Below are 26,798 nucleotides of genomic sequence, written 5' to 3'. Positions count from 1 at the left end.
TACGTTAGTAAGTCCTTGAATGAGGCCGAGGTGCGCTATCTGCCCTTGGAAAAAGCACTTCTGGCTGTAGTCCACACCACGCGCAAACTTCCTCATTATTTCCAATCTCATACTGTGGTTGTTTTGACCCAGTTGCCTCTTAAGGCTGTGTTGCGCAGTGCTGATTATTCTGGCAAGGTGGCAAAATGGGGAACTATTTTGGGAGCCTTTGATGTTAAATACCAACCTCGTACCTCGGTAAAGGGACAGGTCCTCGCTGATTTGGTGGCAGAGTTTACTGAACCATTGTTAGAAGAAACTTCAAAAGCACACATGGGTGAAAAATCAGTTGGTGTGATCACAGAAGTATCGCCCTCGGTTTGGAGAGTTTATGTGGATGGGGCTGCTAATCAAAAAGGGTCTGGTGTTGGACTTGTTCTAATGTCCCCTGAAGGAATTGTCTTCGAAAAATCTTTGAGATTGGCCTTCTTGGCTACTAATAACGAGGCCGAGTATGAAACAGTCTTGGTAGGCATGCAAATGGTGCATAAGATGGGTGGCAAGGAAATCCATGTGTTCTCGGACTCTCAGTTAGTGGTCGGCCAAGTCATGGGGACCATGGAGGCTAGAGACCCCCGAATGCAGGAATATTTGGCCCAGGTCAAGCGTCAGCAGGCTGAATTCGACTCCTTTGCCTTAGCTCACGACTCTAGGAGTGGAAACACTCATGCAGATTCTTTGGTTACGTTGGCAACATCCTCGGCTCAAGGTCTACCAAGGGTTATTCTCGTTGAGGATCTGGTAGAACCTTTTCTTGTAACTGCTAACGCCCCTCGCATCCATCTAATAAGGCCTGGTCCTAGTTGGATGGATTCGATCATATCTTTTCTTAAAAGTGACATTCTTCCCGAAGACAAGGTTGAAGCAGAAAAGGTACGTCGAAAGGCGTCGCGTTTCTGGTTATCCGAGGACCAGAAGCTATACAAACGATCCTTTTCAGTGACCGTATTTGTTGTGTGTGCACCCCGAATCAACGAAACATTAATGGAGGAGTTGCATGAGGGAATGCGTGGGAGCCACACCGGGAAGGTCCTTAGCCCATAGAGCCACGACTCGGGGTTATTGGTGGCCCAATATGCGAGGGAGGCTCGGGACTATGCCGGAAAGTGTGATCAATGTCGGAGATTCGCCTAATATCCACCAACACGGAGGGGTTCTTAACCCTCTCTCCAAATTGGCCTTTCGCACAATGGGGCTTGGACATTGTGGGGCCATTTCCGAGAAGCCGGCAACAAAAGATGGCTCCTCGTGGGAACAGACTACTTCACTAAATGGGTTGAAGCTGAGCCCTTAGCCAATATCCGAGATGTTGATTCCAAGAAATTTATATGGAAAAATATTGTCACCAGATTCGGAATATCACACACACTCATCTCTGATAATGGTGTCCAGTTCGATAGTAAGGCTTTTAGGAAGTATTGTGGTGACATGGGTATCATAAACAGATATTCCACCCCAGTTTATCCTCAAGGAAATGGACAAGCCGAGGCAGTTAATAAGGTCATAGTTAACGGGCTCAAGAAGAGGTTGGACGATGCGAAAGGCAGATGGGTAGAAGAGCTCCCTCATGTCCTATGGACGTATCGGACCACACCGCGCAGATCCACTGGAGAAACGCCATTCTCTATGACGTATGGGGCCGAGGCGGTGATACCATTGGAATCTGGTTTTCCTACTCTAAAGACAAGTTCTTTTAGCCCAAAGAATAACAAGGGACTTCTAGAGAAAGATCTTGATTTACTTGAGGAACGACGTGAGGTAGCTATGGTCCAAATGACTTATTATCAGCAGAAGCTAAAACGAGGATATGATGCCCATGTGAAGCTAAGACCACTTGCACCTGGTGATCTTGTATTAAGGAAAGTTGTAGGCACTTCTAAGAACCCAGCTTGGGTAGTACGGGACCTAGCCTGGGAAGGCCCCTATCGCATTGTTTCAGTAGCAGGCATAGGGTCATATAGGCTAGCTGATCTAGACGAACGAATTGTACCACGTCCATGGAATGTAAATAATCTTAGAAGGTATTATTATTAATGAAATGAGCTTTTGTCAGTTTGTATTTCAAAGTTATGAGTAGCTCTGACACTCGCAGTTACAATTTTAAGAATCAAACAGAAACTTGGTTAAGTGCAGTCCTCGGACCACAAACCTTGTGGAAATTGATGTTTTGTCATTTGTTAAACAGAACCTTAGTTATGCCGGGTCTTCGGACCTCCTACTTTGGGAAAATTAACATTTGAAGTTACAATTTTAAGAATCAAACAGAAACTTGGTTAAGTGCAGTCCTCGGACCACAAACCTTGTGGAAATTGATGTCTTGTCATTTGTTAAACAGAACCTTAGTTATGCCGGGTCTTCGGACCTCCTACTTTGGGAAAATTAACATTTGAAGTTACAATTTTAAGAATCAAACAAACTTGGTTAAGTGCGGTCCTCGGACCACAAACCTTGTGGAAATTGATGTCTTGTCATCTCGTTAAACAACCTTAGTTATGCCGGGTCTTCGGACCTCCTACTTTGGGAAAATTTACATTTGTATTTAAAATTTTAAGACTCTACGCGTCACTTGGTTAAGTGCAGTCCTCGGACCACAAACCTTGTGGAAATTGACGTCTTGTCATTTGTTAAACGAACCTTAGTTATGCGGGTCTTCGGACCTCCTACTTTGGGAAAATTAACATTTGAAGTTATCACTTTTAAGAATCAAACGAAACTTGGTTAAGTGTAGTCCTCGCACCACAAACCTTGTGGAAATTGACGACTTGTCATTTGTTAAACGAACCTCATGCGGGTCTTCGGACCTCCTACTTTGGGAAAATTAACATTTGAAGTTATCACTTTTAAGAATCAAACGGAAACTTGGTTAAGTGCAGTCCTCGGACCACAAACCTTGTGGAAATTGACGTCTTGTCATTTGTTAAACGAACCTCGGTTATGTTGGGTCTTCGGACCTACTGCTTTGGGAAATTTTACTTTTGAAGTTATAACCTTTAAGAATCAAACGGAGAATTGGTTAAGTCTTATCTTCGACCACAACTTTTATCAAAGTCATTCCCTTATTACGTACGGATGTTAATGCGTTACTTGTTTATTAACTCGGATCTTACATCTTGCTAGAAACAGAGCTATGCATTACAAGGGTTTAATCGTTATATGAGGCCCTCTTCTTCTTAATCGAGGCATTGTTCAAATATATTAACCATGTCACCTTTTATTGAATCTTTAATAATATACGCATGATTATGTGGAAGTTATGATTGTGCAATCCTTGGAGTTAGATTTGTGTACTCTGAGAAACTTTTGCTATGACTTAATGGGAAGCTTTTGTAATAAGTACAAAAAGAATAAAGTAAAAATAGATATAACCCAAGTGAAAAGCAAACGAAATTGTTCTTCATTAATCTGTTAAATGTACATTACATATATAATTCAAAAATGGAAAAAGAGAAGTCCTAAAGATAAGTCCTAAGCCTTTAGAGGGGGTATGAGAGTGCGGGTGCCTCGGTCTTTCTCAAACTCCGGCTCAAAAGGAGTCAAAACTTGCTTTCCTTTATCTGCTCGTCTTCGTTGGAAGGACGTTGGGTTCCACTATTTGGCTCAAGTCCTTCTCTCGCATCCCCTTCTCCTTCCTTCTCTTTGTTGGAACCGAGAGGTTGTAGGATCAGGAACTTGCTGTGGGACCACTGGAGGTAGAACAGGAAGAGTTGTCTCGAGGGTAGGAGTAGCAGCAGGAGCCTCTTCAATCTCCTGTATTTCTAGGGGAAGCCAAACGTTCTCGGACTTCCTCAGATCCGAAGATTGGGGAACTCCTGCTACGTTTAAAGCTTCCCCCCATACTTTTTGACAGTATTCGCGGCATAAAGCCGCGAACTCCTCTGTCAGCTGCTCCTCTGTGGTTGCTACCCCTTCATCGAAACTTGCCTGTTTGGCAGCGTGGAGAGAGAGTTGGAAGGAACTGGCCTCTTTCTTCACCAACTCCAGTTCCTTCTTTAGATCCGAGCACTCCCTTTGAGTTTGGGAGAGTTCTTCATCTCTTTCACGAAGGAGCTTGCGCTGTCCTTCTATCTGGGTCTTCATAGTCTTCAAGTTTGACTCGACCCCATTTTGTCTCTCCTCAGATCAGCCACCTCTGAGGTCAATTTCTCATTCTCAGCAAGGGCTGTGCCCAAAGACTTCTCAGTCTCCATCCTGATTTCGAGCTCAGTTCTGGCTATTTTCCGAGTGTCTTCAATAAACTTCTCAGCTACAAAGACCTCCTGAATAGCCTGTAACAAAGTATGATGGAGTTAGAAAAAAAAAAAAAAAAACAAACTTATTTATAAATATTGTTAAAAGAGAAACACTTACCAGCGCTAAGTCTCTTTTTAGGGAGAGGAATAGTTGTGGCTGGCCCATTTTTTCCAAGGTCTCCATGTCCTTGGGCAGACAGGGCGTTCTAAGACCTCGGCCGGGTGGTGGGCATGGCCTTGTTGGACCGCCACTTATCCCGCGGGGAGATGGGTGCGCCGTCCAGTCTTAGATCGGGGGACCAGGTGGTCGGTGCTCGGCGCACTTCAGCCTCGTCCCCAAATTCCCCGACTTCAACCGAGCGGGCCCTACCCTTGCCCTTGTCCACCTTCTGCTGCTAGGCCGGTGGGAGTTGTTGCCATGGTTTCTTGGGGTCTTTATTAATCGTCCCCTCGTTATCCCCCTTCCTTTTCTTCTTTGGATCCTCGGCCGGAAGTTTTGGCTCAGCTGGAGGAGGGGGAGGTGGTAAGGATGGGGGAACTTGAGACGTTCCCCTCTTTTTCTCTGCAACCTTAGTAGCCCTATTGGTGAGGAGACCCTCCATTCTTCCCATGTCTTCTTCAAATTCGTCCTCGGGAAGGGCAACCACAAACCCTGAGTTCCAGAGGCCTCGGTAGCTTCTTCCTCCTCGTCGGAAAGTACCACAAACTGGTTCCCGCGAGGTCTCTCGGTGTCTTCGAGATGGAATTGATCTATCTCGTCGTCAAGTGTGTGTGAAGAGGACACCTGCTCTTCTGGAACGACAGTTGCTTGTGAGTGCACAGCAAGGGGAACTGCTGCTATTGGCCGGTTGTACAAAATGGTGTTAGGAGCGTCCGGGAGGTCGCGGTCGTCCAGAAAGTGGGGCTGAGCTACGTTTATCTTCCTTCGTCTTCGGTCGCCCGCAATTATGGCGTTCTCTATCTCCTGGAAGTCTTTGGAAAGGGGGGTGTACCCTAGAATAAGGTGAGCAGCCCGGAGTTGTAGGTCCTCACTAACGAACACCTCGAAGCGAAGTACCCGGTTTAGATCTGCGATGTTACAGTGACTCAGACAAGGACGCACGTGCTGCTTATCTGCAAAAAAGACGTCAAAACAAACAAACCTGGTCAGATTCACACAGATATTTAACAAATTTAAGTAAGTACGAATACGCATTTCTGTGTGTTAGGAGAAGTTGTGTTGTGGGGAGATTAATCCTACGGCGTCGCACCTGGATCCCCCCACTCAACTGGGCAGTGGAAGCCGTCGTGCCAGTTCCCAGACACGATCAAGTAGTCGTCCTTCATGCCTTTGTTTGATTTGGGCAGACAGGAGATTAGTCTAACGGTGCTGGACCGAGATTTAATATAATAACCTACCTTAGAAAGTTTATGGGACTCATATAAGAACACGACATCGTGCCATGTGAGGTTTAAACCCATCTGCTCGTTTAGAGCATCTACACTACCTAGAACTCTAAAAACGTTTGGGAGGCATTGATCGGGACACAACCGGTGGTTGCGAAGGTACTCCCTAGTTACAGGTTTCATTGGAAGGGTCATCCCACCCTCTATAAAGGCTATCATAGGAATGATAACCTCTCCCTCTTTCCTAGAACCGGCCACGGTTGTTGCCGAAGCATATTAGTCCTACATCGCTGGGAATACGGTATTTGGCCCTAAAGCCTTCCATCCCAGCGGCGGTATCAACTAGGCACTTAAACTTACCCATTGGAAAAGAACGAAAGGTTAAACTCTAAAGGGGAGAGTGTTTACGAAGACAGCCGAGGACTGTATTCGAGGAGAAAGGGTTAATAATAGAGAGAGTAAGAACTTACAAAGTTGAAGGTACGGATTTCCACGGTTTTCTGCTGGTAAAGAATGATTGTTGGTGTTTTGATGGGATTGATCCCTGATGAATTAAATGAAGGCGCAGGTTCCCGAAGCGTCACGACGTGCGAAAAGGCGGCCTCGAAATTATATTTGTCCCGCCTAAAATTTCGTGGAGTAATGAGGGCCATTCGATGCCCATCTCACCGTTGAACGTGAGGGACAAAGTGTAACTGACAGTATTAAATACGCGCGTTGTTCAAAATAAAACCGCCAAATGGCATCTTCTGGGACGCGAAACGATTTCCACACATGCCATTACTCACAAAGTGAGTGGAGTAGGTTCTCGTCGAATCAAAACCCTATTTTTCTCCTCGGACGTTGAAAATTAGAGTTTTGAGGGGCTATTGTGGGGGGCAAAAAGATCCTGATGGGAACGTGGGCCTTTTGGGCCGTGTTAAGGAAGGCCGACCTGATCCTGGATTTAGAAATTGTTAGTACTATGGGTCGGCCCATACGCCGAGGATCCGAGGATCCAGCCGATGGTGACCTTATCCTCGGATGAACACCGAAGAATTCGGGATTTCATAGTAAAGATTAGGGGATGACATGGTTAATGCCAATGGTTAAAAGGGGGGAACCCTAGAATGCCCCAGAAGTACCGATGTTGAAGAAATGTCAAAGATAAAGGCTGCTACCTCCACATTAAAGACCCTGCACCTACCACCCTGGCCGCATTTATGGGGAAGTGACACACGGCAGTAGAAGAGAAACTTGGTTACTATTCAAAAAGGCCTTGAGAAGTGAAATATCTATGTTAAGGGGTAGGTGGGGCAACACGTGTACAAAGTGTTCAAAAGAGGAGTATTTAAGGAGGAACCGGGAATCGAAAGAGGGACGGACTTTTTGTAATCTAAAGAAGAAAAAAGACAAGGAGAAAGATATAATAGAAGAACAGCTCTCGGCTTAAGTCCGAGGAGGCCAATTTACAATATCACTTGTTGTTTCTAAGTATTTGCAATCTTTAATTTGTCATTTAATCCCCACACACTTCTAACCTGGGTTTCAAGCCCACCCTCTACAAATTCATATTGTTTAAGGCTCATTGGGCCTGGGCCCATAACTGTTCTTGGAGCCAGGTGCATTTGTGCACTTACATTACACATTCATAGTTTTAAATAGAAAAATAATACTTCTCAAAAAAAAAAAAATAGAAAGATAATAAATTTTTAATCGACTCTTTTAAGTTTTTTTTAGTTTAGATTCATAAACTTACATGTAAAGACATTTGGCATGAAATTAGACATGAAATGACATTTTAGCATAAACTAAAAGTCTATTTAGAATTTAAACACATTACATCAAATTAGTAGACAATAAAAATGTCACTCGGGGTAAAATTCAAATGCAATTAGAATATAATTTGAATTTTTTGAGTGAGAACTTCACTTTAATATATTATATATGAATATCGATATTGATCCCCTATGCTTGGAAGGCATCGATATTGATTCCCTATACTTGGAATAATCTATCTTACTATCGACATTTCCTTAACTAGTTTCTCAACACCACCCCCCCCCCCCCCTCCCCCCAAAAAAAAAAAAAACATTGTCTTCACTAAAATGTCTTTTATGAGCAGCATATGTTCTTAGGTTATTTTTGTAAATGACATTTTTAAATCCTAAAAAAATTGAAAATTCCAGTTATGATGTATGTGAATTAATTTTTTATTTTTTATTTTTTATTAAAAAAGTCTCATTTATTTCAAAATTTAAAGCCTAACTGCTTCCTGTTCATATGCTCACTTTTTCCATTCCCCGTAACCACACTTCTGTCTGGTTAACTTTTTTTCTCTTCTTCTTTTATTTTGTTCCCTCCTCCCCCTCTTAAAAACATGAAAATATAACAATGGTCATTTTGTTCCTTGGCCCTCTATTCTTCTCTAAACTCAAGAAAGGTCTTGAATTACAAAGGTATTGTCAAGAAAATTTTCCTTTTTTTTTTTTTTTTTTGGTTATTTCATCTTAGTTGATTTTTGGTTGTTTACAAATCTTTTTGTGTTGCATGAAGGAGCAAATGGATTGACATTATTAATCTTAGGAAAGGTTAATTCATGTTATATTAATTTCTTGGTGATTTTAATTAGATATTCAGATATTTGCATAAACAATATGTATGTCCAGAAGCCTATTTAATCAAGCAGGGAAAACATTATGCTCACAATGACTCTATATTACAAAACAAAAAGAGCAAAGGCCTAAATGAATTTTTTTTTTTTTTTTTCATTTTTTGAAAGTAAATACAATCACTCACAGTGTTGGGGGCAGGGTGGCTTTAAGACTTTTTAAGTTCAATAAAACGATGAAGAAAACAAAGACTTGGATATGTACTTGGATATGTGAAAGGCTTATAATCACTGAAGCCAAAATTCTTCTGGGAAAACCAAAAAGAACGTATGCCTAGCTTCTTTCTACTGACATGACTTATGAGCCTTCATAAGTCATTATTCTGCCATTCTTTTCCTACAAAAAATAATAATAATAAAGATTGTGACCAATTTTCATAGACATAATTATACTGTTTGTCACATTCACCGATTCCCATTTGATTAGAAAAACATAAAGCATTCTGTAAAGCTCCTTTACGAGCAGAACTGTACGCTGTTATCTCCTATACATTTTCTATGTAGATGGTATTTTTTTTTGGCCTACTTCTTCTTGCTCTAAACTCTAAACTCTAAAGTCTTAACACCAAAAAAAAAAGGAGTCTTAACACAAAAAAACAAAAACAGACCTGTAATAACTTCCGTGAATAATTTCAAACTTCAAAAGCACATTCTCTCCAGTCATTTTCAGATGTAGTCCCACACCCATTTGCTTACTCTGCCATAATTATGCCCACGTTGTCAGGAATTTAACCTAATCTCTAGAAACAACAATGGTGAAAAAATTGCACAAAACACAATCACAGGAAATAAAGATTTATTTGATAAGGTAATGTGCCTATGTTAATGAACTTAGAGCGATTTTCAATATATCAAGAAGAAAAATACAGAAACCATTACAATAAATTGATATAGCAAACAAATAAATACCTCAATTAATAGGTCCAAAATGGGCCATAAAGGGTCCAAGCATTGCTCCATGGACTAAGATTCATAAAATATCCCATTTAAAATCATAATGCTTCCAAGTTGAGTCAAGTCATAAACTGAATCAAACATAAACCAAGCCCTACATAGCCCAACGCTCATGGCATGTCACACACCATGTATATTACCACAACAAATTTCAAAATATTTTTTTACAACTTGTTGAAGTGTCATCATTATTATTATTTTATTTAGAAAGAATTCATTTGTGTATCTTTAAACTTAGTGTATTATATTATCACACACAGGAGGGAGGCCCAATTCAACAGGAATAAATCATGATCTTAGTCTCTCACATGACATTCATTTCAGCTCCAAGTTTTTGTTTTTCAAAGGGACAAAAATTTAAATGCAAAATATGCTAATAATTAAGAAAAACAAGACCTGATCTCTTTATATAATGCCCCCAAGTGGGTAACATTTTAGCTGCCCCTCCCTCATTATTCTCTCATCTCAAACTCAGACTCCCTCTAGGTGCTTTGTTGTTGAACTTTTAACCATGCTTTCTCTACCATGGAAACCCATTGCAATGACTGTAGCTTTGCTTCAGCTGTATTTTCTCATAGAAGCAGAATCATTTCCTTCTCTTCTCGATAGAATTAACCAATTACCTGGTCAGCCTCCGGTTGCTTTCCAGCAATATTCAGGTTATGTGACCGTTGATGACAAAAGCCAGAGAGCTCTGTTTTATTACTTTGCTGAAGCCGAGGTGGATCCAGCTTCCAAGCCTCTTGTTCTCTGGCTAAATGGAGGTCTCAAATTTCTCACTCACTCACTCACTAAAGAAAACTTTACCTTCTTTTCTCTGTAACAAAGAGAGACATTAAACCATTGCCTAAATTTTGAATTTTTCGTGATTTCTTTTTTTGTTTGCAGGGCCTGGTTGCTCTTCTTTAGGAGTAGGAGCATTTTCTGAAAATGGGCCATTTAGGCCTAGTGGGGAGGTGCTGGTCAAAAACGAATATAGCTGGAATAGAGGTAAGTAACATTTCTTCTGAGTTTTGGTGTTTACATTACTGGGTAATGTGCTATTTCTTTTCTTTGACATAAATGCCTCATTGTTTTGCAGAAGCAAATATGTTATATTTGGAGACACCAATTGGAGTTGGATTCTCTTATGCAACAGACACCGCCTCTTATGAGGCTGTAAATGACAGGATCACAGGCATGTTTCATCAATTTGATTCTTCCATTTTTACTGTGAAACTTTCATTTAATGTTCTTTCTTTTCTTTTTCTTGAATGTTCTTTTTCTTTGTAGAAGTCTTGCAAGCAAAGAAAGATAAGCCCATTTACAAAAAAAAAAATTTGTAATTGAAGAAGAAACACAATTTCCATACCAAAGATTCAAGTCAACTTCCTTTTTTCCTTTTTCTTTTGCTACCGTTTTTTTTTTTTTTTTTTTTTTTTAAATTTATAGGTGTCTTTTGTTTTCCTTAGGAAATCTTTTTGATTTCTTTTTTGCTCAAAGGTTCACTAGAATATTTCATAATGGTATAGCACTGTGCATTCTAACACTTTACAGTTATGCCATGTTCAATGCTTACTGTTACTATTTTGTTTTTTTCTTGACAAAAGGTTAACTTTACTGGCTACCTTTGATTTCTGAAACTTTATCGTCTTGTTTGTCATTTATAGCCAGGGACAATCTGGTGTTCTTGCAAAGATGGTTTGAGAAATTCCCACTATATAGGAACAGAAGTATGTTCATCACAGGAGAGAGCTATGCCGGTATTATTTTATATCTCAATGCCATTCTTAGTTCAAACAGATAAAAAGAGAGACTGAGTTACTTTTTTTTTCCCCGTACCTATTTCCAGGTCATTATGTTCCCCAACTAGCAGAACTCATGATTCAATTCAACAAGAAGGAGAAGTTATTCAATTTGAAAGGCATTGCTGTTAGTATTTTTCCAAAGTTCCAATCTTTTCATTTGAAAACCCCACTCATATACTATACAGAATTTGATTTTTTTTTTTTTTTAACATAATTCTTTAAACATGTGGCCAATTGGATCAATTTGTTAACTGACCACAAAATTTGGTTAACAGAGAAATAAATCACACATACTTTCTGAGCCTTCAGTTTGCCCATGAAATTATTGTTCATTTAGTTTTTTATTTTAATTTATTATCTACAAATATGTTCTTCCTCTAATTGCAGCTAGGTAATCCAGTTCTAGAATTCGCCACAGACTTTAATTCGAGGGCTGAGTACTTCTGGTCTCATGGACTGATATCAGACGCGACATACAAAATGTTCACATCTGTTTGTAACTATTCGCGATATGTGAGCGAATATTACAGAGACGCTATTTCTCCTGTTTGCTCAAGGGTGATGAGCCAAGTGAGTACAGAAACCAGTAGATTTGTGGACAAATATGATGTTACCCTTGATGTCTGTGTGGCATCTATTTTTTCACAATCCAAAGTCCTAAGTCCCCAGGTGAGTCCATTCAATTATATATTGGCTTTCCCATCCACTTTAAAATTGCCTTATTTTTTAACCAAGTATAAGTAACTTATCTATTCTGGTTTTCTTTTTCTAACAGGAAGTTGCTGAGACGGTAGATGTCTGTGTGGAAGATGAAACAGTCAATTATCTAAACAGGAAAGACGTACAAATGGCTCTTCATGCACGTCTTGTAGGAGTACATCAATGGGCAGTTTGCAGCAAGTAATTCTCTTCTAACAGAAATAAAAATAAATGCATCTTGTGCTAATTTTAAAGTAGTAAGACACTGTATCTATCGTATGATTATAATATAACAGCACTGGGGACTATCAGTTAGAATTTAGACGATCCTAAAGTTTTGCTTATCTAAGCATGGTAATATCTTGTTCTCGAATTTGAATTTGTACATTGATAAATTCATTGATTAATGCAAGCAGACTGTAAAGTAGTATTAAATTATAGTGTAGCTTTCACGGTTGCTGAATTTTCAGGAGGACTTGTTCTATAGGAAGAAAATCATTACTGTGTGAAAAAGTTTCTTTATTTTAGTGTAAACAAAAAAAATATATATATTGACATCACAAGAAGGAATATTAACCTTAGCCCCTGTGCAGAACTTTAACGTGTGGAAAAAGAATGAAGTTTAGAAGTTCTGCTCATTCTTTTACTTTTAAATCTTGGACTGTCTGTGGGTTTCTCTGGTTTAGTTCTTTAACTTCAATTCTGCTCTGTCCATGACAGTATTCTTGACTATGAGCTGCTTGACTTGGAGATACCGACAATCTCAGTCGTGGGAAAACTCATTAAGGCAGGAATCCCAGTCTTGGTTTACAGGTAAACTCATTTTAACTTGATGTCTCTTTCATGATTTTAGCCTTCTAGGTTACCAACATTAGTTGGACAAATGAATTCAAGACTTTTATCTGAAGATTGTTGTAGTTGATGACATATTAAGTTTCAAATTACAGTGGAGATCAAGATTCTGTCATCCCTTTGACTGGAAGTCGAACATTAGTTCACGGACTAGCAGAGGAATTAGGACTGAAAACCAGTGTGCCTTACAGAGTCTGGTTTCAAGGGCAACAGGTGAATCTCATTGAAAATTTCTCAAACTCAATAACTACTAGGTGTTACAACTTACAACTAAAAAGTATGTTGTTCTAAATAGATTCTTAATTATCTTTTACCATCAGGTTGGTGGGTGGACTCAAGTTTATGGAAATATTCTTTCGTTCGCCACTATTAGAGGAGCATCCCATGAAGCTCCGTTCTCACAGCCTGGGAGATCACTTGTTCTGTTCAAGTCATTTTTAAAAGGCCAGCCTCTTCCAGAAGCATTCTGATCAACTGATCAGTTCTTTTATCAGATACCAGATTGAGTTTGTAAGTAATGTTTGATTGCAAAAGGCTAATCATCTGAGTGTGAAAACTGCATTTGTTTGTTTGTTTGTTGGGTCCTAGGGTTTGTCCATGCTGTGGAATGTAGAAGAATTTTGTAAAGATCTCAAAGTAAAAGGGAAAAGAAGAAGTATTTATTGGTTATTTTTTGATGCTATATGTTTGTAAAACAGTTCTAAATAATTGATCTGTTAAAAAATTTATGAGAAATACAAGAGAATGTAAGATCAGCATAAATGTTGAGATGTTCCATTGTTGAGAATCATCATTGATATTACTAGAAGATGTTTTCAGATTTCCTACCTTGCGAAGAGTATTTGAAATTAACAACTGGCGACAATTTAGGGAAATGAACTTCATTAATTTCATTTTATTGTACAACTATACAGTGATAAAAAGAATTTCTGCAATACTTAATGCTCCTAAGAATTTCTAGAGATTGGGGAAACCACAGTCGGAGCTTCTACCTGCATTTTCAAACAACTGAACTCCAAAGCCAATATAGGTTTTGACAACATCACAGATAGACTGAGGTTTTCTCCATTATCTCTATGTTCCCCAGTTGTTGAGTCTACGCTATTGCAACTACCATGTTCTGAAGGACATTCTCTATCATTATTCAGTATAAGAGTTGGGCCAGATACTTTTGCCGGCTGCACTGCTCGCACCCTATGACAGTCAGGAAGCAACCACAATTATATGCTAGCATTTCCTGTCAAAATCTCATCAATATAATTTATCCAATTGAAGCAAGTTATAAATTAGCTTTAGTGGGTGTAATATATGACGTGAGAATCTTCCAAAGTTTTGAACTTTTTTTTTTCCATAACAAATTTAACCATAGTGATTAGCGAGAATTGAGGATTTACAAGCATAAAAAAGTAATTTGTAGACCAAAAGAAAAGGAAGGGAACAAAACCTGCACTCAATCTGGCAAGAATACTTAAGAAGGTTCGGATTATACTCTGTACGGCCACTGCAATATCACACCACAAAAATATTAGTTGTCACTAAGTGTTTGTTTGGCAAGATTATTTTTGCCAACTTATTTTACTATTCAACTTATTTTTGCTGCTATTCATGAGTTCCACTGCACTTTTCGGTACTATTCATGGATCTTATTGTACTATATCAACTAACTTTTACCTTTATCTATAGTATTTTTAGTAAAAAGTTTTTAGTTTCAGCAAAATAAGCGGATCCCAAACAAACCCTTAAGTAGGTACTATTACTAATACAACAAAAACCATTGCAAAAAAATTACCTATAACTTGGAAGAGACATTTTGATGGCTGGCCCCTTCCACTTGTTGTAATCTAATGTCGGCACTGCCATCACCGAAAACGTAACCATGAAAGAAAAAAAAGATGACAAATCATTCACATGTATGAAAAATAATGTGAAGGAAAAGCGCAAAGATAAACAGGGGATGTGATATCTTCTTCTCTACAAGGTTTATTTTAGATTAAAGAACCAAAGCACCAGAAGAAGGTATCTAGCCATCAAAAGGAAGAACCAAAGTTATAGGTGAGCTTGTTCTGCAAGAGGCCGAAGTTCCTGACAAGAAAATAGTTGCCTAGCAGCAGGGCATGAGTTAATTACCTAGAAACGTAATTGACATATGTCCAATCATAATAATCCTTAACCTCTTCCCACCTAATAAACCTGCTAACATGGGCATAACCAGCTTCTGAAGCAAAGGTTACACAATAAGTTTGGACAAAAAATTTCACAACTGCTGACGTAGCATGTTGTGATTGGTGGTGTTAATAAAAGTGTTGTTAGTGGTAGGGCCAAGTGAATGTGATTATTCCAATCACAACTTGTAATGTCAACAAGGTTGCAAAGTGTGTGTTCCTACAAGCTGGACATAAGCAAGCCCAAAGAAGCAACAGAGCATGCAGAACCATTATAGCATGAGGAAGCAACTAAGAATCCCATTCAACAGTTCCTCATGAAGCATAGCAATCCATGTTCATATAGTCCACTAAATAGATTTCAGAACTCCAGCCAAAGTAGCTGGACTTCAAGAGGAGAGATGCCAGATGATGAAATTATTCTTTAAATATATGCAGTGAATTTTCACAATGCTTGAATTTCATATAATCCATTAGATGATAATCATTAAAATGGTGGCATTGGATGGTCTTGATCTATTATTCCATTGTTGACTCCAGTAGTGAGGATGGGTTCTGGTGCTGATGCACTGTTGCTAGTTTGGGTTCACACCTTTATATGTAGAAAAATTACAGCCAAGGAATTCATCCCCTTTCAATGGTTAAAACTCCCACATATGTTTACAATCAGTAGCAAATCCTTTCTACTCTATAGTCTTGTTAATTATGGATTTGGTCTACAATTAGACCCCTAGTTTTCTAGTAGGGCAGTCTCTTCCCCCTCCCATAAAAAAAAATATTAATAAAAACCCCACAAAAAGAGAAGGAACAAGGGACTCTTTTACACAGATCTGGATTATGAAATGATCCCTCTTGTATGGAGGATAAAAAAACTATGAAAATGAACTTGAATATCAGAAACCCCCAAGCTGTAAATGTATAAAAATTATAAAAAAGGTTTTTGGCCCATAAAACATTTCTACTAAAAAATGCCATACTATACTGAAAATTAAAGGACCAATCTTAACTACTATGGCAGCCAGCAGTACTGAATGGAATCACTTTAACCAACTCACCAACAGAGGTAAGGTTGATGTTACAGATATCTTTTGTATCAGGAATCTTGATTTCAGTCACTTGAACATTCATATGATCCCTTGGACTACAGAAAGCAGCACCCATACCAACCATGTTTAGAAATCCAATGTCTTTACTCTTAGGTGGACTTGTAATTGCTGTGGTTCTCTGCTTTGAACAAATATCATACTCAATACAACATACAAAACTACAAATGTCCATATTGTTATGAATGAATATATGCATACATAACAGGAAAAAGCATATATACATTCACCTTCAAATATTAAACAAGAGAAATTTTTTGACATTGATTACAAGTATTAAAACACAGAAGAAAACATAGTTCAAGGCCTACCTTTGAAAACCTAGCAACCTGACTTGGAAGCCCTACTTCCTGCAAGGGGAGATCAAAGCAAAATCACAGAGTTATGGATGAAAGTAAAAGACATGTGACTGGTATAGTGTCAAACACCACGCTAGTATGTAACATTCTGATGTCAAATTATGGAAAGGAGAATGTCATGGAGTGCGCTAACCTATAAGGTGACTAGGGAGAGGATTTAAAGAAGAAAAAGAAGAAGGAAGGCATCAATTCACAGCTGGAGGGGCCATAACTTGTTTCTTATTAGCTCCAAGAAATATGGAAGTTTTTGAAAGCATTACTATTTAAAGTTGAATGGTTCCATCATTATACTTGTATGAGCAATCTGCATCTATGTAAAAGATCTCAAAAGTACACTATTATTGTACAAAAACTCATGAAGTTTGAATCATCATAAATTTTAGGATTTTAAATTTAGGCTAGGAATTATGCATACTCCCCACCTTTCTTCCATGATCGCAAGCCACATTGCTGTTCACAAGCACCTTAGCTGCCCATCTGCCAACAAAAGACAACGTTGAGATAAGAATACTCTGTCATCAAATAATTATTCAAGTTGAAGTTTACAAACAACCAACATTTGCTGCAAAAATTGATTTCAATTCCGTTCTGAGTCATGTTTAAATACTGAATTGATTGAAATATGTAAACGGAAGTTTGAGGCCCACTAAGAAGAAAAAGAGGTGCTTTATTTGTGTTAAATATTAGCATTGATACACCATATTGAATATGCTAGTATAGACGCGGAAGCAGAAAGCATAAAGTATAAAACACAATAACACACGAGTATAGAACACAATAACACACGAGAGCCTAACAGCCTACATCCACAGAGAAAACCCTAAAGAGCTACATCAATAAATATTAGAGTGTAGTACAAACCCTATGTTACAATGAACCATAACATATGTATATATAGTAGACTAAACCCTAGACTAATTACAAGTAAGAGACTTGGCTTGCACACAAAGTAGAATTAGATTTGGGCCTATGCTAATGGGCCTATGCTAATGTACACAAAGTAGATGGAAGCTTGATAAAACCTTGAGATTTAATAAGGTTGAAAATATCCCTTGAATTAAGTTTGGCTTTGTGATGGTGGTTTGAGAAAGGCAATGGCCTTGCAGTGTTGATGCGACTTCTAACAGTGACATGTTTATACTAGAGAGTTTTGACTGCAGCAATGGGAAACCCAAAAAGATGAATGCAGCAAAGAAATACCAAGGAATACAAAAATGGCTCTTAAATACACCGTAAGGACAAAAAACCATGGCCACAGGAAGGTGGCTCTGATACCATGTTAAATATTAGCATTGATACATCATGTTGAATATGCTAGTATGGATGTAGAAGCGGAAGCATAAAGTATAGAACACAATAACACACGAAGGTTACATGGTTCAGCCTAATGGCCTACATCCACGAAGGGGTACATCAATAATATATTAGAGTATATTACGAATTCTGTGTTACAATGAACCATAACATGTGTATATATAGTAGACTAAACCCTAGACTAATAGACTTCTAGTACAAGTAGGAGATTTGCATTGTATACAGAGTAGAATTAGGCTTGGGCCTATGCTAATGGGCTAATGTATCTCTAACAATTTGGGCTAAAAACCTTGTCTCCACTTTGAAAAAAAGTTAATATACACCATTTTCATAACTGTCCTAACTTACCATTTTATTTATTAGAAAGTTCAACTTTCTTAGGAGGACAAACAATGTGATACTGAGGGAGTAAAATTTAATAGAGTCAATGGCACATTCAAGTTACAAAGATAACTAAACCCAATACAAGTACGTTTTAAGTTCAACAAACCAATATATAGTGGTGGACATCACCTTATTTTGTATAAGCCAACTCAATTTTCCCAGCTTCATTAGGACTTATTCTAGTTGAGGTAGACTAGGGAAATCTTTCAATAGGTTGATTCAGTAATAGACCAACTAATGGTGTATTTCATGAATAGCCTTTGGTTTTAATGCCCGTGAACATATCAGTCGCAGTTGGGGTCCAGGGATATTCTATTAATCTAGGACAAGCATAAGATTAGGATGTTGGGTGTGTCTAGTTGAATAAAAGTTCAATCACTTCTATAAGTGCTATTTTCTCTTCTTATTATGAACAACAAAGAATTGGATAGAGAAACATACGCGCAGGATGTTGGTGGGTTCCATACAAGCCCTGCAATCACCACGAGCTGGTAAGAATGCACACTGTTACATGTTAGTGACTAAAAGAATTAATTTAAAAGTCAGATTCTTTCTCATACAGTTTTTTGCTAAAGAAAATACTGGAAAGTTTACCATTTCCTGCCACAGGATCACTCCTATAATTATCTCAATTTTCAAGTAATTACCAAATATTGATTCATCAATTTCATAAACCAATAATAATATACAACCTCATCAAAAATTCCGGCTGGACTGTCATCATAGCTGGCAAGAAAGAAGCCACCAAGAGTATACCTACAAAGTGTAAAGTCAGATTCTTTCTTTTTAATTTGATTTTATGCAAATGAAATTCATAAACTCCAAAATCATCCTTATCCTTTAAGAAGAATATTATGTGGAGCACCACCAATGAATCTTGCAATCATTTCCATGTTAGGTAGAGATTTTTGGTTAAGAAAGAGAATAACATTATAGGTAGTAGCCTAGTACAAATTTTATTGCATAGACCTTACAAATTAATGTGTACACTTTTGAAGCATGAACCAAGAAGACGATTAAGAAACTTATTTAATATGATATTGATATGAAAAAAATTATATTCATTGCCATAAACTTTTTTGTGGTAATAGTAGCTTTAGCATTTTCATAAGAAATATAATAGGTGGTTTCCGTTTATCCCATCATTCATTACAGTGCACCCACTAATATCCTGTTATGCGCATACATGAATATAACAATGGTAGCAAATAGAAGTACCCAAAAGCTTCGACTAATCTGAACTCTTTTGGGATGCATGCTCGAGCAGTTTCTGCTTTGACAAGATGGAGCTGGTATAAGGCACTGAGAAAAAGATAATTAAGCAAATTATGTTGTTTAAAAAAGAAGGATAACAATATTAACCAGAGAATGGGAATTTAAATATTACTTAAAAAAAAAAAAAAAAAGACTTGTACACTTGCCTGCCTCTAAATATCCAAGGGGGCTTGCTGTAGCCTGAGGAACATTTTGTTTCTCCAACTTCCATGGGTTCTAATATACCTTGAAGAAACTTAATTGATAGGAGATACCAGATTAAAGTGATTAAAAACCCAAAAATCATAAAAATAAAAAATAAAAAAGGGCATTCTCTTGTTTCATGAGAAGAGATATTTCGTGTGCTACACCAACAGAAACACAACTATCTGAATTTCCATATAGAGTGCAAATGCAGAGAACTCCTATAAAGAAACTAGCAGTCATATACATGACCCTGTTAACTGTAATATTTGGGCTGTAAATCCAATTTACAGGCTTTAAGGAAATTCATGTTTTGGGTCAATATTTAAAATAAAATTAAAAAATAAGAGATATAAACTTGAAATTTTTGCCATTTGAACCTCCAGATTCCCCTTCGAAGTAATTGGCTTCTGGGTCTATGATTCACATGTTATATTCACACAAACTAATTCCAGAAAAATTAACGAATTAATGCATTCCATATATTCTCACAATTTTAAACATACAGAATTTAGCAAAATCTACAAAACTTCAACATGACAAAACAGAAGTCACACAGTCCAAATTAGAACATTTATCCATGAACGACACAATAAAAAACAAATTGAACCAGTTACCTTAAAAAACGAACGCACGACAACAAAGCAAGGGGCTGCAACCAACAAAAATCTCTGCACTTAACTTTGAGAGATCAAGAACTTTTTCACTGAAATCCAAAGAAGAAAATGAAACCCAGAAGAGGATTTGGATTGAAAAATAGTTCTGGGAAGAGAGCTAGAGTTGAGAGAAAGTGGAAACTGAAAAAAAGTGAGTGAATTTATAGAGAGACACTGACAATAGACAATAGTTTTGGTGTTCGTTAGTTACTGTCGCTTTTTTAGTTCACTAGTTGAGAGTTAAATTATTGGAAACTATTATAGAGACAGAAATTAGACATCAGTAGCCGTAGAAGTAGAAGTGGATAAGATATTATCCATTGCAATTTCCCAAAGGACACGGAATCCACCATCTTTGTTTTGTTTTGGCGCCAACTGAACTAACAAATACCATTCCCACAGTTTCCCAAATCCAATTCAACCCATCAATTTTTGTTTCTTTTCTCTTTTTGTTTCTTTATTAAATTATTTCTCAAAATCCCATGAGTTGGATTCTGATTTCGATACAACACCCATGACGCAATCATATGAGCTTGATTTGATGGTGGACCTTTTTTTTATTACAATCACAAAATGTCACATGGATGACATTTTTTTTTTCCACTACTCATGATACAACTATGGCGTGTATACAAATATGTGGTAATAACATTATTGTATTCCCCTAAACCCAAAAAAAAACATTATTGTATTTCCGTTAGTATATTCTAAATCTTTTAGATATTTAGTAAGATATATATATAAAATTTGCTTTTGGACAATCCTAATCACTATACTATATTTCTCTCAGTTTTGAGTTTTAGCCTTTTTAGAGGGCACAGTGGATTGGCAATGGCAAGTGGGATTGCAACTTCTAAAAAATAATGCTACTATTGCTAGTGATCGTTGGATACATACAAATAGAGTGACCTGATCCATGATCCATGATCCATGTGATCTTATCTATCAAATATATGGAAAATGAGGTGAATGGTAGAGATCCACAAATATCGTAGACACCTTTTCTTATTGTTTTTGCTGTAGCATATTCGGACTAGGAAGAACCTGTTTGGTTTAGGCAATTTCCTTCATCCACTATTTATTTTTAGTAGGTCCCATGCCTAAGAAGCTTATTTGGCTCAGTTCTCATTTTCAGTTATCATCATCTATCACTCAACAAAATGAGTGATGGGTAAGTGAAAATGAAAACAAACAAAAAAGGTGTTTCCGAGTAATGAGATATGAATTTGATGGCAATATATATATATATATATATATGTATGTATGTATGTATGTAATTCCTTATTTGAGAATAGAATTTGAACCTTGACTTCCTATTTTGAAATATTAAGGGGTGTTAAATGAGTTATAAGACTCTTGACAAAAAAACCCTTATAATAAACAAGTTATATGTTACTTTACTCAACGAAATTTACAACTTACCAAAGTTATAGATGCATGTCAGTTTGAATAGACATATTAAATCATAGTTTTTAAACCTAGATCGACTAGATCGGTTAGACCATAAACCTGACACCTAGACTAGTCTGGGTGTTTAATTTGATCATTTTTACACAAAAATTGGTCAAATTTAGCGAGTTCTTGGTGAACCGTGTAACTTTGATGGTTTTATATAACCCGACTGGGTTGTGAGTTTTGCAAAATTATATATATAGTTCCACTTTATTGACTTATCTATAATATAATGTGTGATAATATAATAATTTAGGGAAGAGAAAACTTAAAGAAGTACCAAAAAAATGTGATGGTCTCTACCATTTTAGAGAATTTTATAGAATTTCTAGTGCTATTATTTGTTAAACCTTGACTTTGAATTAAAATGAAATGTTTAATTTTAGATATACCATATATGCATTCTTTTTTAATTTACATATTTATGTGATGATTTTTCAAATTTATTTTTAAAATTTTTATTTATATTTGCAGTTCAACTGGTGACCTACTCATTAAACTACTCTGGACCAAGTTTAATAACTACTTATAAAAATACTTTAACCTAATCAGCTGGATTAAAAATGAATTACTCTGCCAAGATCGGTATAATGAAGATTCCCATCCATCCCCCCAAAGAAAATAAGAAAATGGAGAACAGATCTGGTCACTCTCTTGGTGTGCAATCTTTTTATTTTATTTATAATTCTTGGTGTACAATCATACACATAAGATGGAGATTCTCATGCATTTAGATATTTGATTTGAGCTCACCAACCTTTACCTTTCCACTACCTGCTTCTACTTTTTTTTTTTGCTGAATCACTACCTGCTTCTACTTTTTTTTTGCTGAATACTACCTGCTTCTACTTTTTTATGCTACTAAAAATACTATTTAGTGTATTATATAGTATTAGGTTTGCTACTTCTTGCAAGTGCTTTACTCCAAAATATGGTGATGTATTGCGTCACGCCTCGATTGATTCCATCTTGCACTTTTATTAGGTCTGTGAAGTGTTTTTCAAAACAAAAATAAAAAAAGGTCTGTGTAGTGTAGGCTTCCTCTGAATGGAGCAAGAAATACGTACTGATTGGTGACCCAACTTGTCACGCGTGCACTCACATCCAAAGGTGCCTAGCGGTCTCTACCATACAAGTCCCACCACTTTGCCTAGAGTTTCGAAAGCCCACGCTTGAGCCCAGCCAGCAGACTGATATTCAGATAGAGAGTACAAAGATCAACACTTTCTGTCTTGTCCCACTACATTTTTACTCCTCGTAGCTACACGTATGAGTGGGCCTGGCTCTCCAAAAATTTTAAAAATATTTTGACACTATATAAATATTTGAGTTAGTTCAACGATACTTTTAAAAAAATTGTTCAATTGATCTAGTAGTTATAGAAAATATTTTTTTTTTCTCACATTTATTTTTTTTATTGTAAAATCTGTTTTTGTGTCTGTTAAAGTTTTAAATTATATATGTATTTGAAGACTTCATCAGTTAAATTGAAATTTTTTTACTCACTTTGGTAAACAATTTGGTAATTTATATTAAAAATGAAAACTTTAAAGATTCATTATGAATGATATTAAATATATGTGTGTATAGATGACAGATGTATGTGTTTGTGCATGTTTATAAAAGTTTGTATAAATTAATAAATTAGTATCATAAGTCAGCTCATCAAACAAAATTTTTTAGCTATGCCTATTAAAACACAGAATTGATTTCTTAAAGTTATAACTCTATTTCAGTGCAACCTTGCTGCCTAAGTTAATAGTAAAACAAACGGTAGGGGGTTAGGTGTAATAAATGTTTAAAATTGAGCAGTCAATTGTGGATTTCAATAGTTTAAGGAGTTAAGCGTAGTTTGAGAAACAATTTAGGATAATAAAAAATGTAATTTACCGCTAATTAAATTTATGGCAAAGTCAATCATTCATGTAAGAGGATGCGGCCATGTCCTTGATGTACTGAATAATTTGTACTGCTTAGTTGTGCACAGTCTACACCCCCTTACCAAGGGTTAACTCAAAAATTAAAAGGTGCGAGAGCATAAAGTGAAGTTCACCATTTTGCATTATAAAAAAAAATTAACAAGCATGTGATTGATGGCTTGGTTCTTCTGGTCCAGTGGTGACCAAAACTTCAGTTAAAATAAATAGATCCTATAAATGTGTGAGGATTTCATTGCAAAATTGGTAAATGATATTATTCCTTCAATTGTACAACTTGTATTTGTCAAGTAAATGTAACTAATTCAATTTACACACATCACCAAACACACATCACCAATAATCATTGCAAGAACACTTGCCTAACTTGAAATGATGGAATCTATTGGAATCTCTAACAACAGTTACCATGGACGCTCGCTTTGCAAAATCATGGCAGTCTTTGCACGCCCAGAGGTTCTTGAAAACTAGAATCTGGGTATTTCTTGATGTGGATATGAGCCCAAATGCTATAGCAAGTCTCTCACTATGGTCAGGCAGCTGTTCTTTTCGTCCAGGCAATCCACTTGAAACATCCTCTTCAGTTAGAAGGGCATTTTCAGCATTATCAGAAGATGAAGTGAACTCCTCTAATTTTGAGTATGTTCTGTTTGTGGATGGTGTCTATCACCTGCTACAAAGCGGTGCATTTTACCCTTGACAGTAATCCAACTGTAACTAATGTCCTTTCTCAAGTTCCTTTCAGCCATCATCCATCTAAAATGAGCTGCTTCTTCCCATTTCCCATGTGAAGCATACAAATTAAACATTACAATATAGGAGGCAGTATCATCTGGGTCTAGCTGAAGGAGGTTTTCTGCTGCAATCTTTCCAAGCTCAAGATTCCGATGGGTCCAACACCCACCCAATAAGCTTTTCCAACTCATTGCATCAGGTTCAAAAGGCATACACTTTATCAATTCAAGCGCCTCCTGTAGTAGCCCAGCACGAGAGTATATATCAACCATACAGTCATAATGGTCGACAGTTGGCTCCACACCGTACTTACCCCTCATTGATTCCAAGTATTTCTTGCCCTCTGAGACCAATCCTGAATGACTACAAGCGGTTAAAACTCCTATAAATGTAACTGCATTTGGCCTTACACCACAGTCCTGCATTCTATTGAAAAGGCTTAAAGCTTCAATGGCATTTCCATGATAAGCATAACCACAAATTATAGCAGTCCAGGCCACAGTATCAGGATTTTCTAGCGATTTAAAGACTTGATAGGCATAGTCTGATCTCCCACATCTTGAATACATCGAAATCATAGCAGTCTCTCCATATAGATAGGAAACTAACCCTGTTTTTATTGCATCAGCATGAACTTGAGCACCCAAATTTAAATCTGCCAGTGCAGCACAGGCTTGGAAAATGCTAGTATATATGAAGGAATTTAAAACCACAACTTTCCTCATTAGTAATTTAAAAATCTTAACAGACTCTTCAAATTCACCAACTTGGCAATAACCAGAGATAACACAACTCCATGAAACATCATTCGGTTCACTTATCCTCTCAAATGCAAGGCAAGCAGATTCAAAACTCCCACATTTGACATAAAAGTCCACAAGAGGTGTTCCTACTGAAACATCAGAATCCAATCCAAGCTTAACACTATAACCATGAATTTGCCTTCCCATAGTCAAGTCCTCCACACCACCACACACCTTGAGAATTATTGAGAACACAAACTCGTCCATTTGAACACCTTCCTTCACCATCTTAGTAAACAATTCAAGAGCATCTTCTAGCTTCCCAGCTTGAGTATAACCCACCATCAACCCAGTCCAAACCACTGCATTTTTTTCAGTCATCTGATTAAAAACAAGCTCAGCACCCTCTAACCACCCACACTTAACATACATGTTGGCAATTGCTGTGTCAACCGAAACATTAGAAGCCAACCCATTTCTTATCACATGAGAATGTAGCTGTTTGCCAAGCTCTAAAAGAGAAAAACCTGTCAAGGACCTTAACAAGCTAATATATATATAGAATGGCTTGGTTTAATTCTTGATATAGAGAACAACCCAATAGCTTTGTCTAGAACACCCTTCTCAGCATAGGCAGATACAATTATATCCCACGTGACCAAATTTCTATCAAGCATTTCATCTAACACATTCTGTGCATCCACGAGACTCCCACAATCACAATACATTCGAAGAACACAATTCTCAAGAAACCCAATTGGGTCCTTCACTGTTCTTCGCAACCGGTCGTGAATCGATCTTCCATCAGACAAAGATCCCAACTTGGCACATGTTTCAAATATGCTTTTATACGAGTGGGGACTAACGGAAACACCAGCCTCGTCCATGAGTTTAAGAAATTCATGAACTTGTTTGAGCTTCCCTTGTTTGGACAAAGAAATCAAGTGTACATTTTCAACTTGGCCTTGTTGGATTTGGTGGGTGTTCACCGAAGGAAAACTGCATTTGAAAGAGACCCATTGAGGGATTTGAGAGAAATTTGCAGATTTGATTGTTGTCTCTGAGAATTTGTCCTGAGCTACAACTGGAGAAGGAAGGGGAGGCAGCAAAAAGCAGTGGGCATTGATTGAAGGCATTTTTACTCAAGTTAACAAAACCTGATTCTCCAAGTCCAAGGAAGAACGCAACACAGAAGAAATCGCCATGCTGCTAACTTATTTCCAAATTGGCCCAACTTTTTCAGGCAACAACTGTGCTACGATTTACGACTCCCTGTCCCTTAGTAAACGTGCTATTTTTGACTTTTGCAAACACTTTGATTTGTTACAGTAGGGACGTAAACGAGCGGGAGTATTAAAAGTTCTAGAATTCATTTATTAATCTTTTTTGGAACACGCTTGAGCTTAAAAAAAAAATAAAACCAAGATATTGTGTTAGGGACATGTTAGCCAATGCGTCATTGGTTTAAAAATTATTTTTAGAAACTTTTTATTGAGGAAATGATGGAACAACGCATAAATATTGTTAACAATTTTTTATATTTCTTATAAAAGTTATGTCAAAATTTTCTTCTTATGGTTTACTAACAATTGCCCTAAAGCGTGACAGAATCAAACCTTTGAGTTAAGGGGTAACTTTACTGTTGGTTGTGTGTGGCGATTTCAATCTTTGACTCTGCTACTGATATTTTTTTTCCTGTGTGGGTGAGAACAAAATTATTTTTGTTTAGAATTTTTTAAAGGGTAGGGTTATTTATTTTGAATAAAATTAGATAATTGAGCTTAATTTATTTTTAATTTTATTGGTAATTTTTTTTGTTGAGCTATTTTTTGGGCTTGTATATATATATTTTTTAAATTTTAGATCTATGAAATTTTTTTATGGTCACTAAAATGAGGA

At 37.2% G+C, this 26,798-nt stretch overlaps 3 protein-coding genes across 6 annotated transcripts; 1 reads left to right on the top strand and 2 right to left on the bottom strand.

The window, feature by feature from the left end:
• Positions 1-9,521: 9,521 nt before the first annotated feature.
• On the top strand, positions 9,522-13,386 carry LOC142627888 (serine carboxypeptidase-like 45). 2 transcript variants are annotated; one of them, XM_075801771.1, is made up of 10 exons: positions 9,522-10,022; positions 10,147-10,248; positions 10,340-10,435; positions 10,908-11,000; positions 11,090-11,169; positions 11,433-11,714; positions 11,821-11,945; positions 12,465-12,557; positions 12,692-12,809; positions 12,917-13,386. In XM_075801771.1, exons 1-10 carry the CDS (start codon positions 9,770-9,772, stop codon positions 13,064-13,066), a joined length of 1,392 nt encoding a protein of 463 aa, XP_075657886.1. In that variant the 5' UTR covers positions 9,522-9,769; the 3' UTR covers positions 13,067-13,386. The 2 variants fall into 2 exon arrangements, with proteins under 2 accessions (XP_075657886.1, XP_075657887.1); XM_075801772.1 differs by having other exon boundaries at positions 9,683-10,022; positions 10,340-10,439; positions 10,912-11,000.
• A 75-nt stretch (positions 13,387-13,461) lies between these two features.
• Positions 13,462-20,260, bottom strand: LOC142627889 (protein NEOXANTHIN-DEFICIENT 1). Of its 3 annotated transcripts, none has more exons than XM_075801773.1 (11): positions 19,994-20,260; positions 19,340-19,428; positions 19,137-19,220; positions 18,611-18,674; positions 18,360-18,406; positions 16,643-16,697; positions 16,173-16,211; positions 15,814-15,982; positions 14,386-14,449; positions 14,041-14,097; positions 13,462-13,790 (listed from the first exon to the last, which is right to left on the bottom strand). In XM_075801773.1, exons 2-11 carry the CDS (start codon positions 19,402-19,404, stop codon positions 13,544-13,546), a joined length of 891 nt encoding a protein of 296 aa, XP_075657888.1. In that variant the 5' UTR covers positions 19,405-19,428; positions 19,994-20,260; the 3' UTR covers positions 13,462-13,543. The 3 variants fall into 3 exon arrangements, with proteins under 3 accessions (XP_075657888.1, XP_075657889.1, XP_075657890.1); XM_075801774.1 differs by having other exon boundaries at positions 19,340-19,418; positions 19,994-20,115; XM_075801775.1 differs by having other exon boundaries at positions 13,703-13,833.
• Positions 20,261-23,645: 3,385 nt separating this feature from the next.
• On the bottom strand, positions 23,646-26,145 carry LOC142627887 (pentatricopeptide repeat-containing protein At5g13270, chloroplastic). Its single transcript, XM_075801770.1, is given in 3 exon segments — positions 23,646-24,065; positions 24,068-25,466; positions 25,469-26,145. Coding segments are annotated over 3 exon segments (2,277 nt in total). The 5' UTR covers positions 26,036-26,145; the 3' UTR covers positions 23,646-23,754.
• Positions 26,146-26,798: the final 653 nt, after the last annotated feature.

Source organism: Castanea sativa, chromosome 3, assembly GCF_040712315.1.
Source record: "Castanea sativa cultivar Marrone di Chiusa Pesio chromosome 3, ASM4071231v1".
Classification (NCBI taxonomy): domain Eukaryota; kingdom Viridiplantae; phylum Streptophyta; class Magnoliopsida; order Fagales; family Fagaceae; genus Castanea; species Castanea sativa.
The sequence above is the reverse complement of the archived record's forward strand: the minus strand, read 5'-3'. Positions and strand labels throughout refer to the sequence as shown.